This window comes from Tasmannia lanceolata, unplaced genomic scaffold (assembly GCF_043159265.1).
Source record: "Tasmannia lanceolata isolate RefF3 unplaced genomic scaffold, GAP_Taslan_0.1 ptg000003l, whole genome shotgun sequence".
Lineage (NCBI taxonomy): Eukaryota > Viridiplantae > Streptophyta > Magnoliopsida > Canellales > Winteraceae > Tasmannia > Tasmannia lanceolata.
In genome coordinates, this window is record NW_027518680.1 from 61,040,375 (window position 1) to 61,056,193 (window position 15,819).

At 38.7% G+C, this 15,819-nt stretch overlaps 2 protein-coding genes across 4 annotated transcripts in view; both read right to left on the reverse strand.

Moving 5' to 3' along the window:
• The window catches only part of CLF (SET domain-containing protein), a 36,104-nt gene extending 29,790 nt beyond the window's left edge, over positions 1 to 6,314 (reverse strand). The window contains exons 1-3 of one of the 3 annotated variants that reach the window (XM_077368335.1): positions 6,031 to 6,314; positions 3,391 to 3,492; positions 2,821 to 3,134 (exon numbers count right to left, since the gene is read on the reverse strand). In XM_077368335.1, coding sequence (XP_077224450.1) covers positions 2,821 to 3,134; positions 3,391 to 3,492; positions 6,031 to 6,093 — 479 coding nt within the window. In that variant the 5' untranslated portion in view covers positions 6,094 to 6,314. The remainder of the gene's footprint in view (positions 1 to 2,820; positions 3,135 to 3,390; positions 3,493 to 6,030) is intronic. The other 2 variants (XM_077368325.1, XM_077368345.1) reach the window with 2 other exon arrangements.
• A 6,739-nt stretch (positions 6,315 to 13,053) lies between these two features.
• Positions 13,054 to 15,198, reverse strand: LOC143857853 (caffeoyl-CoA O-methyltransferase). Its single transcript, XM_077368373.1, has 5 exons — positions 15,025 to 15,198; positions 14,853 to 14,932; positions 14,600 to 14,744; positions 14,009 to 14,140; positions 13,054 to 13,498 (listed from the first exon to the last, which is right to left on the reverse strand). Exons 1-5 carry the CDS (start codon positions 15,118 to 15,120, stop codon positions 13,205 to 13,207), a joined length of 747 nt encoding a protein of 248 aa, XP_077224488.1. The 5' UTR covers positions 15,121 to 15,198; the 3' UTR covers positions 13,054 to 13,204.
• Between the last annotated feature and the right edge of the window lie 621 nt (positions 15,199 to 15,819).

Genomic DNA, 15,819 nt, shown 5'->3' on the forward strand with positions numbered 1-15,819 from the left:
TTGTGTTGTGCTTTGGAGTCTTTGCCTGCGTCTTATCTTGGCCTTCCGCTGGGGGTGGGAAGTCCGAACAAGCATCTGTGGAACCCAATTGTTCACAGAATAGAGAGGAGATTGGTTTCGTGGAAGCATAATCTAGTTTCTAAAGGTGGGAGGTTGGTTCTAATCAAGGCAGTGTTATTTAATATTCCAATTTATTTTCTCTCCATGTATAAGCGCCCGGCAAGTGTGGTTTTGAGAATAGAGCAAATTCATTGTAGATTCCTATGGGGAGGTACAAGCAATAAGGGAGGGATTCCATTGGTGAAATGGGATTCCGTTTGTTTGCCGATAAAGAATGGAGGTTTGGATATTAGGAGAGTTAAGGGTTTCAATCATGCTCTTTTGGGAAAGTGGCTTTGGAGGTTTGGGGTGGAGCAATCTTCTTTGTGGGAGAAGGTGATTGGGAGTAAATATGGTTTTAGGGAGGGGAGGTGGTGCTCTGTTGATGAATATAAACCGAAAGGGTTGACTGTATGGCGTGATATTATGAGGGTGGATCATGAGTTTAGCAAAGGCATTAGCTTCAAAGTCTATGTGGGCGATCGGATTCGTTTTTGGCTAGATGCTTGGTGCTCGGTTGTGTCTCTTAAGGAGCACTTTCCTGCATTATTTTTGGTTTCTTCCCACAAGGAGGCCTTTGTTGCAGAGTGTTTTGAAAGGGTAAATATGAAAGTGGTATGGAATCCAAAGTTCAAAAGAGGTTTCTTTGACAGAGAATTAGATTCAATTCAACAGATGTTTGAACTGATTGAAGGGTGTTATATCAAAAGGAGTGGGGTTGATAGTAGAGTGTGGGTTTGGAGCACATCAGGGTTTTTTTTCTACTATCGTTTAGTGCCTTGTCGAGCGGTGTCTCTGCCATCAAAGATTTGGAAATTCCACTGCCCTCCTAGGGTGAGTTTCTTTGGGTGGGCGTATCCAGACTATTGAATTCCTAAGAAAGAGAGGAATGTGGTTGGTGGATCATTGTCCTTTGTGCTTATCAGACGGAAAGTCCATTGATCATTTGTTTATTCATTGTAAGGTCTCGAGAGAGGTTTGGGGTCTTATTCTATCGCGCTTTGGTTTTTACTGGGTGTTCCCTAGATCTATTCCAGATTTGATTAGAGCTGGGAGTTGTGTCCGTGGAAAAAGAAGGGAAAGGTGCCATGGAAGATTTGTCTTTTGGCCACTTGGTGGGTCATATGGAAAGAAAGAAACTCTAGGGTGTGTTTGAAGGGGTGGCTAAATCTCCTTATTGGTTGTATGTCAGGATTATAGTTGTTTCAATTCTTTGGGCAAGAAGTCTTCATCTCTTTAGATTTGTTTCGGCATTTGATCTTTGGGAAGGGTGGCAAATAATCTGCAATGAAGGGGAGCACAAAGTTCAAATAAATCAACATTGGGAAGCCCCTCCTGCAGATTTGGTGAAATTGAATTTTGATGGTTCGTGTTTAGGCAATCCAGGATCAGCTGGAATTGGAGGCCTGTGCAGAGATTCCATGGGAGAGGTTTTATGGGCGTATTCTGGGCCCAATGGAATAAGTGATTCAAATGAGGCGGAGGTGAGGGCGGCTTATTGTGGTATCAAGCATCTGGATAGCGAATTTTATGACAAGGTTGTTGTGGAAAGCGATTCTTCAAATGTTATCATTTGGCTCTCGGGAGTTGTGGCTCCTCCATGGAGATTTATTTCCTTCTTTGAGGAGATTTCAGACCTAGTGCTTGGTTCTTCTATTGTTTTTAAGCATGTAAGGAGGACTGCTAATAATGAAGCAGATTCCCTAGCTAGGGTGGGTGTGTCTAGGTTGGGTTTGGAATGGTTTGACTTCCTTCCCCCTTGATTTTGTTTGCTTCTCTTTTCTCTGGTTGTAATCCTTAAGGACCATCTCAGTTCTTTCTTTTATATATATATATATATATATATATGAGGAAACTGTTGGTGAGCTTAAGCTCACCAAACTTATGGTGAGCTAGCTTGCCCAATCACATGGATCCCACATTTTGGGGAGTGATCCAAACCATTCATTTGCAAGGCCTTATCATAGATAGGGGGTGTACCAAAAATCAGCTCCATAGGATCATCCTAACCCCTCCATTTGTGGAGGACAAAAATGGGGCAGATTTGTGTCTGTCCATTTTTGTCCTCCACAAATGGAGGGGTTAGGATGATCCTATGGAGCTGATTTTTGGTACACCCCCCTTCTATGTAAGGGACTTTCAAATGAATGCTTTGGATCATCCTAACAAAGTGGGCCCCCATGTGATTGGGCAAGCTAGCTCACCATAAGTTTGGTGAGCTTAAGCTCACCAACAGTTTCCTCTCTCTCTCTCTCTCTCTCTCTCTCTCTCTCTCTCTCTCTCTCTCTCTCTCTATATATATATATATATATATATATATATATATATATATATTATGTTGCCATTTCAAAAAAAAAAAAAAAAAGTTTATTTTTAAGTGCATATCATGGATGGCCCTAATGGCATAGATCATTAATTCATCTTTAACATTAAGTGATATCTATAAAAAGGATAATGGCCGCGGGGTTGCTATTCAACCTCAACAAAAATATGTTTCCTCCATTTGTTCTTTCCTCTTTTTCTCTTCCTATCTTCGTCTTCTTCTTTCTTCTCTCTTCAAATGGGCTAAATAATGATGATGATTGTCTAGACATTAACGGGCGCATTGGCCGGCATTGAAGTGGCCAAACACACCAGTGGGCACAATCGATCCATCCAAACAGACATGGACAAACATGGCATGAATAATTTAATGCATGTATATAATATGTGTTAATGTACCTATCCAAAAAAATCCATGTAGTATAAGGAGGTAGCTTTGGCAATTCCAGGAGCTTGATAGGGCGAATAACATTCCTTCCACCAAAATTATTCCCCAAAAGAACTGTTGATGAGGTATACAAACTATCTTCGTGGGAGTTACTGTTATCCTTTTCTCCACTAGTTACATCAAGACCATTTAGCATACAAAGTGCATCTTCCTGCCTCCTTGTCAACAGATCAGTATCGTTGCCAGTAGTTTTTCTTGCCTTGGACAAACTATAAACATGATTTGTGATATCAAGCAGTTTCTTCTTGTTCTCGTCCATTTTTGCCTAAAATAAGAGAGTTAATACATATAAGAGGATAATGAGGAGTTCTAAAATGAAGGGTTCCCTTGTAAAAAAGGGATGAAAGGGTGTCCCCATTGGTTGTAAAAACATTAAATGAACTTTGGTGATTTATAACCAATGGGGGCATCTCTTCATCCCTTCTTTTGCAAGGGTTCCCTTCAGTTTAGAACTCCTCTATGTATAAATGGTTAGCATAAAAATTCATATCATAATAGCAACAGCTAACATAAGAATGCACCTTTATACGAATGCAACGGTCAACAGCAACTTGTTTCTTCAGAGAATCTATAATAGATAAAACATCCCCAGCAATTTGACTCGCATCATGCACGGCAATCATCTGTGGCAAATCAACAGAAGGCCAACACACTATCGTTATAAATTACTTTCCAGATTAACAGCAGAGAACACAAGCATTGAGGATAGTAACAGCAATGCAAAAGGTTTCTGATCAGAAACTACAGCAATGCATCAACATATCTCTATGTTACATGCCTAAACGGGACCCACTTGTGGTGGAATAAATTAATATGCTATTTTAGAGAATAAGATCGGATCTTACCAGATCTGATATATTTAGTAGTTTGGTTAGATTAGGATAGTCTTTAATTAGTTATTTCTATTATTATAACAAGATCTTTCTATGTTTATCTTCGAGTGCTTTTATATAAGCACATGTTATTGTTAATGGAAATCAATGAAGAAACTATATTAGAAATTGTGTCTTTCTGCACAATGGGGGATTTATCCTTCCCTCGAAGTGGATCAAGAGGCTAATCTTCCCTCTAAAAAGATCAATTCCGTTGCAAACCGATTCGGGTTTGTAACAAGTGGTATCAAAGCAGCACGATCCGTTATCATGTCGAAGCAAAACGAAGGAGCAATGGATCAGTGGGATGAGAATATAAGAGAGATCTTAAGGCATCTAGCTTCTATGAAAGACGAGTTCAACAAGATGGCGCTGCCCCTTTGCATGAAGACAGAAGAACCTCCATGTCTGCAGAAACGAATGGAAGAGTTCAGTGAGAGCGTCGTTGAGAAGGCTTGCAAAATGAAAACGAAACGACGAAACAGAAAAGAGGAGAAAAGAAAAGAGAAAAAGATCAACTAGAAGAAATGGAGAAAAAACCACGAAAGAAAGTTCGACGCCAAAGAGTCTACAGTTCCTCTCAAACTGTCTGACGCCGTCGAAAAAATTCTCACCCACAACCATCCATGCGTCAACATCCAAATCATTCCAGGAAAACAAAACGAAGGAGCTTTGATCAACGCCACATTGATACCGGTTTGAAAATGGAGTTGTCTCAACCTTGGAAGCAGGAATCTTCCCTCGAGGTGCCGCTCCCACCTCGGAACCTCGATTCGGCGCTCCTTAGCAAGGAGCTTCCAGGGAGCGCGACCCCAAAGAGCAGGAACTACTCCCATGACGCTCCCAGCCTACTTCTATTACTCCATAAATCCCACCATCACCAACTTCCTTACATCAAACTCCTCCAACTCTTCAAATTACTTCATTGGAGTAAGCACAAAGGCTTGTGCATCTTCAGAAGGCACAAGGAACGAGGCGCTCCCAAACTTAGATGGTTAGAAATTACACTTCAAAGATGGTTAGAAATTCCTGGTTTTTTATGTACTTAACTTTTGAAAGATACATATGAAAATGATTAGAAGCTATTATTTTTTATGTACTTGAATTTTGAAAGATATATAAAGAAAATATTACATTACACGCTCCCATCGCGCTCCCAAACTTAGAATCTTCTAGACCCCACGCTTCCCCGCCCCCGCCTCCGCCCCCGCAACCGCTTCGTGCTTCTAAGGTCTCAACCATTGATGACATACCGCAAGACAAAGAGAAGAAGAAAATGAGGGAGACAGAAAAAGACTTTCGAAAAATACGCAAGATTTGATTTTTTACCAATTGGTCCGCAATTTCCAACCTTGAGGACAAGGTTGATTTCAAGGCGGGTGAAATGTTACATGCCTAAACGGGACCCACTTGTAGTGGAATAAATTAATATGCTATTTTAGAGAATAAGATCAAATCTTACCAGATATGATATATTTAGTAGCTTGTTTAGATTAGGATAGTCTTTAATTAGTTATTTTTATTCTTATAGTAAGATCTTTCTATGTTTATCTTTGAGTGCTTTTATATAAGCACATGTTATTGTTAAAGGAAGACAATGAAGAAACTATCTTAGAAATTGTGTCTTTCTGCACAATGGAGGATTGATCCTTCCCTCGAAGTGGATCAAGAGGCCGATCTTCCCTCTAAGAAGATTAATTCCGCTGCGAACCGATTCGGGTTCATAACACTCTAATCATAGTAAATAATTAAAAAACCTAAAAAATTACAACCTACAAAAAAATAAAATAGAATCTCTCCAACTAACATTGCATCAGGGGAAAAACCAACCATTCAAAAAAAAAAAAAAAATAGGGGAAAAACCAATGCATCAACTTATCTCTAATCGTATTAAATTGTTAAAAATTGTAAAAATTGCATCAACATATGTCTAATAATAGCAGATAAAATAGAATCTCTCCAACTTACATTGCAGCAGGGGGAAAAAACAATGCATCAACATATCATTAATAGTGGTAAATAATCTTTTATTAAATCCTAAAAATTGTAAACCTAAAATAAAATAGAATCTATCCAACTTACGCAGCAGCAGGTTTAAAAAAAATGCATCAAAATAATTCATAGTAAATAATTAAAAATCCTAACAATTATAAAGTAAAATAAAATAGAATCTCTCCAACTTACATTTCAGTTTTCCCACATTCACAGATCAGAAAAGATAATCAACAAAAACATCAAGAAGGAGGAAGAGAGAGAGAGAGAGAGAGAGAGAGAGAGAGAGAGAGAGACCTCATGGTCATGAGAGGGTTCTGATCTGCTCGCGGGAGCTGAAGAGGGGACCTTAGCAGTCATTGCGATCAAAGATCAAAACCCTAACCCTAATTTGAGAATCATAGATTGACAATGCAGGGAGATGGAGGCAAGAGATTGGCGTGAAAAAAAGGAACTTCAAACCCTAACCCTAATCTCAAATTCTTTAACCCACGAGATTTTCGATGAGGGATGTGAAATATGGTGGGAACTCAAACGCCTACCCTTTTTTGAAATGTTTGATACGTACACCCCTCTACTACGACTAAATTGTACATCATCTTTGCCGTCCCTTTTTGCTTATACGGTGATCAAAAGCTAATGAAGGATGGGCCCACCACTGTTCAGAACCCTATATTTTGTACCTATTACATGATGATGATGATGACTAGTCATTTAATTGGTTGCATACATATGGTTAAAACAAAAATTCCTTTTATTTGATGAAAAATTGCAAAAACCGCTCTAAATTAAAGTTTGGTTGGCGTGTTCGGCAACTATTCTTTTACGGGATTTCCCCTTTTTTAGGGTTGGAGAATGACAAAAGCTAGAAAAATCTCACGCAGCCGAACTATTCTTGTTCGGTGCGTGGCCCGCTAAGGTCCGTTTCCAAAATATCTGCTACTTTTTGGACTAAAAAATAGGATTCTTTGAAGCGATAAATAACCGTTTCTAAAGTTTCTCATCACTCCGTTTCCGCCCGATTCTTTACACGAGAATGAGAAGTGTTGCCATACAGTAAAGTTTGATGAATGGGGTTTTAGTAATTTTCCCTTTATAATTAGTGTGTATGGGAACATAACAATTCTTAGGTTATGGGTGGTCCAGGGCGGGGACCACAAAAAAGGCCAATCTGGTTTGGTGACCAACCCATCTTCTGTACAATGAAAGCATGAGAGTTTTAAATATGGGTATTTGGTATGGGTAAGAATAAAATGGGTGTTAAACATATTTATGCCCATTTTCCACTTAAAATTAGGACTAAAATTTGATTAAGCCCATTTTTTCTTAGAGAGAAACAGACTCATTTCCAATTTTTAGAGTGAATGAGATCCAAGAATGACTTTTGCTTCTGGATCTCTTATTTGAATCCAAAATAGCCTCAATATGATTCAAAAGAGTTACTCTAAGGATAACACCAATGTTGTATTCATCTTCTATTCCTACATTTAGACTTACCAAGAAAAAAACAAAGCATGTGGCAATGTATTGTGTACTAGAGAGATAATGAGGTGGGCTACTATTTTGTTAGAGGACAACGAAAACAAAATTATATTTGAGAGTGAGATAGAGAGAGAAAAGGTATATTAAAAGAGAAAACGGTTGGTGAGCTTAAGCACACCATTTTTTTGATGCGCTTAAGTTGTTATAACGCCTCCCATTGGTGTGCTTAAGCGGGACCCAAATATTTAAACGATTAGGAGGCGTTATAACAACTTAAGCGCACCAGCACACTAACAGTTTTCTCATATTAAAATATATATTGTTTTAATTTAGTAGGGGGATGGGAAGGTTTGTCCGCCCACCCCCTCCACCTCAACTTATGAGATTGATTTTAATTAGCCCCAAAAAGAGTAGGTGAGGGGGAGGTAGTATAGATGTCTATAAAGTAAAGTATTGTGAATAAAGTAAAGTATTGTGAATGGCTATTAATATTTGCACGACAGTGTTTTGATAAAGGGGACTCACCTTGTTTTACGCTTACTTTAGTTGGCTATTAAGAGCTTTTGGGGAATTGTCATAACTTTTGACTATCTGGTTAAAAAAAGTACAAAACAATGTGATTCGTCCCTTTATCAAAACGTGGTCGTGCGACTATAGTAGCCTTTTTGAAAATGTCAAAATACCCCTTTTGTTTTTACTAAACTACTAAGAGAGAGATCTAAGTGCGAAAATACATTGTTGATTTTACATCGATGGAGGGACTACACCAATATAAAAAGAACAACCAGTTTCCATGAATATTGAGAATTATACCATTTTGATCATTCAATTTTAACATCTCTCAAATGCCCTCTTTCTTTGTAATGTGGACAAAAGTGTGACCCATTGGGTGGACGGTTTTTTTAGATAAAATCCTCATGGTGGATCATCTAAGGAATCACAACATGTTGATCATTGATCATTGCTCCCTATGCATTGAGGCAGGGGAGTCAGTGGCCCAGATTTTCATTCATTGGAGGTATGCTAGGGTCATTTAGAGCCTTATCCTTAATAGATTCGGAATTATCTGGGTCTTTCCTTCTTGAATGGCAGCACTTCTTGATTGTTGGTCCTTTGCACCGTGGAAAAGAAAATGAAGGATTTTGTGGAATTTAGTTCTTTTAGCAACTATTTGGGTGAGAGAAATGATAGAGTTTTCCACCATGTTGCAAAGAGCTCGTTATATGCATCTACAAAGATTATTTCCCTGTGATTTTTTGGGCAAAATCTCTTTTGTGCTTCCGGTTTATCTCCAGCTCTGATTTATTGCGACGGTGGTGCGAGATTTGCTTCAAAGGGGAGTAGAGAGACCTTCCTTGCCCTAGGTGGAGTTCTCCTCGTCCAGGTTTGTTCAAGCTAAACTTCGACGAATTGAGTTTTGGGCAATCGAGGTCCATCAGGTGTTGGAGGTCTTCTTAGAGATGAGAGGGGATCCACTATATGGGCGTTCTCGGGTTTGATTGGTAGAGTGGATTCTAATGAAGCTGAGCTTAAGGCGGTCTTTCCTTGTCGCATTGGCGGCAGAGGGTGATTACGTCAACATTAATCGGTGGTGGCTTGGAACTCATCCCCATCCTTGGAGGTTTTTGCATTTGATGGATGAGATTATGGATATAGTTGGGTCTCGATATATCTCGTATCGTCATATTAGAAGGGCAGCAAATAGTGAGGCTGGTGCTTTGGCTCGTGTGGGAGTGAACATACGCAATTTGGAGACGTTTGACTTCCTTCCCCCTTAGGCTGTAGGGGTTTGATTTTGTTGTAACTTACCTATCCCTTTTGTGTTTTCCTTTTTTAGCCTGACCATCTCGATCTTCTTTTATGGCTCTTTTATTTTACATATAATTTTGTGATCATTCAGAGAAAAAGTTTTATATGAAAATATTGTAAATCAAGTTGAGCAAGTAGAGCACAAGAATAGACTAAAAGTGTAAATAAGATGCTTGCTTCGGATGAATTAGATGCTTGCTTGGGATTTATTAGGGACCATTGCAGAAGACATTTTGCAGATGGGTTGTTCCATGCGAGAGCAACCACCTCAAATGAATTAAATGAATAAGACAAAATCTGAGCATGTGTTCACATGCAACAGCCCATCAGCAGAATGCCTTCTGCGATGGTCCCTAGCAAATCCCTATGTATATTAATTAACTATCAAAATCATTAGAAATGATATTAACTTAACAAATGGCATGATACTAACTAAAAAATTACATCCATTATATGACATGACATTAAAAATGACATGCTAATAAAAAAAAGACTGTATATAACATGATATTCATTATAAAAACGACAGGATATTAAAAAAATTGACATTATAATGAAAAAAAATAATCATATGCATGGAAAAAATTGATATTAAAAAATAGCATAAAAAGTAAAAATAAAAATAAAATCAAGGGCTTGGGGGGCTACCTCTTCTTCTTCTTCGTCTTCGTCTCCTTCTTCTTCACAAACTGGAAGGGTGGAGGCCAGCAGCTGAGAGAGAGAGAGAGAGAGAGAGCAAACATGAGAAAAATATGCTTTCAGCTTTGTTTAATAATAAGACCTTCAGCGTTGACAATTTTTCCGTCGGTACAAAGTCAAAATTAGCAATAATTATCAAAATCGCCAAAATATTCGTTTTTCCCTGTGTTGAATCACATATGGTCGACATGTTGCGCTTTGGCGATGGTTAATGACAACCTTCGCCAAAAAAGCAAATGGCGGCAACTATTGGCAGGAAAGTAAAAAAAAATAGCGCCGACAGAAAACAATTGTTAATTATATATAACGGAAACACTACCCGTCGCGATAAATTAAAAAAAGTTGATCTTTAACCGTCGCTACAAAGACAAACATAGCAACATTTGAAACTACCTATATCTGTATTTTAATAGTTAACGACGGATATTATAACCATGGTAATTATAGTTAAATAGCGACAAAAATTATCTGTCGCTATATCCCGTTCTTCTTGTAAATAACCACATGTGACCACCAATGTTTTTTCATTGTATATAGTAAATAGACGGAAACCTATATCTATAAGGTACCTACTATCCCTCAAGCAATTTGCATATATAAGATATTTAATAGCTATAAATAAATCTACATTTATAAGATATGTAATAGTCAAAAGAAATTTCACATTTATATGATTTTAATAATTCTAGTGTTGCTCATGACAAGCTTAGTGTTTACTTTGTATAAAGTATATAATAATATTTTGGATAACATAGAGACTTGTGCTCGTAATAAACTAAACTTGATTTTGTTGGAGTTAAAGATTTGGGTGACAGCCCCAATTCTCTAGTTACTGATTAATATAAAGGGGTTTCGCTAAGGGCACTCGTTAAGGTGCATTCGGAAAGAAAATATACATATGTTTTGATAACGAGGGAAGTGCTATCAGCACTACTGTATTTTGATGAGGGCACTCCTCACTTTATTAAAAGTACGGTATGGCCCCCACCATAGGATGATCCAAACCGTCCATTAGATGGGCCACAGCCTAAATAGATTGTGCCCCAAAAATTATTTCCATAGGTTGATCCTAACCCCAAAAATTAATTCCATAGGATCAAACCTCTAACATTCAGATCGGAGGGTTAAGATCAACCTATGGAAATGATATTTGAGGCATAACATATTTAGGCTGTGGCCCATCTAATGGATGGTTTGGATCATCCTATGGTGCAGGCCATACCGTACTTTTAATAAAGTGAGGAGTGCCCTCATCAAAATACAGTAGTGCTGATAACATTTCCCTAAAATCTCAAAACATGTGTAAAGGTACGAAAACATCTGTAAAATAATTGTAAACTTTCTTTTCCAAACGAGTGCTCTAACATGGATTTTCGTGCTTTTTAAGCAAAGGGACAGGTTTTTTTTACAAGGAACTGTTGTTGACACTCGCATATAGAAAAAATGCAGGATACCTCCAACATGATTGGTCAATGGGCAAATTGAACATGGGATGATGTGCATAAATATACCCTACTACCCAATCAATCTATTGCTATTGTAATATATTTTTCATTGGAGAGTGTCATTAGCGTCTCGTTTACAAAGTGATATTAAGGCTTATAAAATTGGGAAATGTTATCAGCACTACTTTATTTTGATGAGGGCACTCCTCACTTTATTAAAAGTACAGTCTAGCCCGCACCATAAGATGATCCAAACCGTCCATTAGATGGGCCACCTACATAGGTTGTGCCTCAAAAATTATTTCCATAGGTTGATCCTAACCCTCCGATCTATAGAGCGTTAGGATCAACCCTCTAACAATCAGATCAGAGGGTTAGGATCAACATTTCCCATAAAATTTCTCCATAATGTCATGCATTGAGTGATGTCATGAGTTAGTAGATTGAATTTCTAAAGCATGTCTCACTCGGTTTTGTATATAAACGAAGGGGTGGCCTTATTAAAATGAGGTACTCTGGATATCATTTCCTCACTCCAAGTTTTTTTTTTTTTGAAAACTGATATTCACACTACCATATTTTGATAACGGTACTCTTACTCTGTCTTAGCTTTTCACGGCAGTTACTATGAATAGTGTAAAACAAAGTGAGTAGCGCAATTATCAAAACATGGCAGTGCAGATATCAGACAAATCTTTTGTGTTTGTATTCATAAGTAAAAATCATATTTCCTCTTTATTTGGGAGGAAAGTCAAGAGGCTAATGTTTAGGAAAGTAGAAAGAACAATAATGAACGACAAACAAGCATTACTTGGAAAGAAAAATGACATTATTTTACTACTTTTCTGAGTGAACAAAACACTATTTTGGTTGCAACCAAACAAAAGGGATTTGGTATAGACTTTAAGACCCTACTTTCTACAAATTCTAATCTTTAATGGCCCTAAGCATGCACAGACAACATTCCTCAATCATAGAAGGGGAGAGTTATCTGAGTCTCATTTAAGGAACTCTCTCTCTCATCAATGGAGAAGGTTAGGGTTGGTGACTAGGGGTGTAAACGAGCCGAGCCGAGCCGAGCTTGGCCAGGCTCGACTCGGCTCATAAAGCTCAAAAGCTTGGCTCGGCTCTGCTCGGGCTCGAACCAGGCTCGGGCTTGACTCGGCTCGGTCAGGCTCGCAAGCGGCTTGCGAGCCTTACCGAGCTCGGGTTATATTATGTTCACACCCCTCATCTTCCCTGGACAGCCCTACTAGTGTAATTTGACTACTTTTTTTACACTATGGGGGGTGGTCCTAGTAACAAATGGGGTTCCAAAAATGAAGTGACATATTTTGCCCCCCCTTTCACGCCCCGGACAACCATTTTAATGTATAAATTAATATATAATATATATATTTAAACATATTAAATTCTTAACGAGCCTTAACGAGCCGAGCCGAGCCAAGCCTGGCCTAAATTAGGCTCGGCTCGTTAAGCTTAACGAGCCTGGTGAGCCGGCTCGGCTCGGCTCGTTAAGGATTCGAGCCGAGCTCGAGCGATCCTCCGAGCCTGAGCCAAAATTGACACCATTATTGGTGACTGTCTTTTCTAGGACCCATGCAGGAGATAAGAGGGTTAGGACTCACTCCCTCTCTCTTTCTTTCTCAAAGGACCCATACGAAAGCTGGTGACTTTGTCTCCATGGCACCTATTCATAATGTAAGTGGGTTGGTGAGAGAGAAGAGAAGAATAAAACAAAGAAAAAGAACATCAAGAGGCCACACACAAAGCAAAAAAGTCAAGCATTCCACATTCACCACTCCTTTATATTTGAATTATCAATGTCCCAAGTGGTCCACTTTGCACCACTCATAATATTCAAATATCATTCAACTTGCTAATATAATAGAGAATGGTGAATAGTCTGAATATAGAATAGGAAATAGAGAATTGAGAATAACAATCCACAAAACAAAGCAACAATTGAGAAAGAAATACATTATTTTTCCCACAACTGAGAAAGAAATACATTATTTTCCCTCCCTGTGACATTCTCATTTGATACGCCGGCATAAGGTGATACCATCGCCGACGGGGAGCTGGCAAATCTCGATCCGGGGATCTACGGCCAATGCCTTATTGAGCTCAATTACAAAGTCCCTATAATATCTAACGTATTTACGAAGTGGGGCGTCCGGTGGGGCCACGACCGAGCCGTTCCACAATGTGTTATCATAGCCAATCACTCCCCCAACCTTCACAAGCTCGACCAATCGCTTGTGGTAATTTATATAATTGTCCTTATCGGCGTCCACAAATATAAAATCGAACGACCCGTGATATTTCTTCTGCAGAATGTTGAAACAATATTAGCTTATATGGCTCCAATATTGAATTGGTAGATAGAGATGAAAGTATGATATTTAAAAATGCGACCGAAGACAAGAACTCGGCCAAAGTTTACTGATTCGACTCAGGCGAGTCAATGATTGACACAAAGAGTTCTTTAATCTCTATTGGCTTTGGCGAGTAAAATTTCTTAAACATGGGTACAAAGTTACTAACTAGGGGTGCAATTTGGGTCGAGTCGGGTTGAGATTTTGCTAAAAAATAAATAAATTTGAATTTGAATCAGCCTGAACCCGACGGAATTTTATGGTAAAAGCTCAACCCGAATTCCCAAAAATCTATCCAAGTTGCACCCCTAGTACTTAAATTGAGATAAGAGCTCACCCAAGTCAATAATTGGCCCAACAAGTTTTTTATTGACTCTGATGATCATATATAGACTAAAACCTAGTCGACTCGACCGAGTCATAGATTAATTCCAATAGTTTTAAACAGAGAATAGAACTTACATCCTCGACCAATTGATCGAGAACGGGCATGGCAGGGCCCTCTCGAAAATCGATCTTGTGGGCGACTCCCGCCTTTTGGATCACCGGCAAGCCCAAATCAAAATTCTCACGATTGATGTCCATGGCCAAGATCTGCAATCAAATTCATCACATCCAATAAAAAAACCACAATTTACTTCTAATAAAACGAGTTTCTAGTCCAATATTTTCAAAACTACTGTATAGCTTCCACCATTGGATGATCTAAACCGTCTGTTTGATGTGCCACTTTGTCGCAGACTAGTTGGAGTCGGCTAATGAATCCTTTAGAAATACAACGTAAATAGATTGTGACCCAAAAATCATTTCCATAGGATGATCCTAACCCTCCGATCTATGACTCCCCATAGATCGGAGGGTTAGGATCATCCTATGAAAATGATTTTTGGGTCACAATCTATTACGTAGTGGCCCGTCAAATGGACGGTTTATATCATCCTACAGTGTAAGCCTGTATAGTCCAGTATTTTTCAAACATATTGTACAGTACACCATATAAAATCTCTTAGTAAAATAACTCAAATTCCTCTGTTTTTTTCTCTCCATTTTTACCTTTCCATCGTCGGGCAGAGCAAGTGCGGTGGCTAGGAGAGAATATCCAGTGTAAACGCCGATCTCCATGGTGTTCTTCGCATTGATTAATTTGAGAAGCATGTTCAAGAACTGCCCTTCATCGGCCGAGGTGGTCATAATATTCCTAATCCATTAAAAAACCATCAAATTACTATATGAATGAATCCAAATTTTGTTGAACAAATCTGGGTTTTGAACAATCATTTACAAGTTTCAAATTTAGATTGATTACCATGGATGTTTGGCAGTGATTTCTCGAAGTTCTTTCATGGATTCGGGTTCTCGAGGGTAGACGCTAGTCTCGAGAATGTACTAGAGAAAGGAAAAACAGAGAGATTTGTTACTATATTAATGGGTGGGAATGAAGAGATGGAATGTGAGAAAAATGAAGAAAAATAACAAACCTGATAAAGCTCATCGCTCTGTAAAAGGCTCTTGTGGCCAACCTCTTGATGTCTTCCTGCCTGGGTTTGTTGTTGTTCTCCTTCCTTGGTTGCCATTTCCTCTGTTTTCCTCTGTTTTTCCTCTGTTTTTTTTTCTTTTCTTGTTGTTGGGGGCCTGGGGGGTGTTGGAGAGAAAGAAAGGGGGGGTATTTATATAAGAGAGAAATAGGGAGACAATAATCAGGTCGCCAAGTAAAGCAGGGGTTGGTGAGCTTCCTTGGTATCGTGAAAGGGTGGTTGTGGGACCCACAAACATATGGTGGAAAAATTGGAAATCCATTAGCCACTTACCAACTACTATGATGTGGACGTCCTTACCAAACTAGGCTTCTTTAAATTTAACTCCACCAAATGATGGAATTTGCACCCTTTTGTTTTAATAACGGCACTCCTAAATTTATTAATTAAACTCTTTAGAGTCTACCTTTGATGGCTATTTGGGAAGAGGAATGATATCAGCACAACCTTGTTTTAATAATTGGCTAATTGCATAAACCCAGCTTGTCTTATTTTTAAAAAATTGGCTTCTGATAGCTTTTTGGGAAATGCAATTATAGCAAAACTTAAGGAAGCCTAAAAGAAATGTGGTGAAGATCGCGTTTGGGTCCCAACTTTGATTGATTTCTTCTCCACTTGAGAGGCTTTGCTTTGGGAGGAATGATAGATGCAAGGGCGCCTTGCATAGTAAATAAAATTGGTCGTGAAAGTAAATTCGGTTGCACTTAATGACGTGGATCCAATAAAGGGACCTTTTCC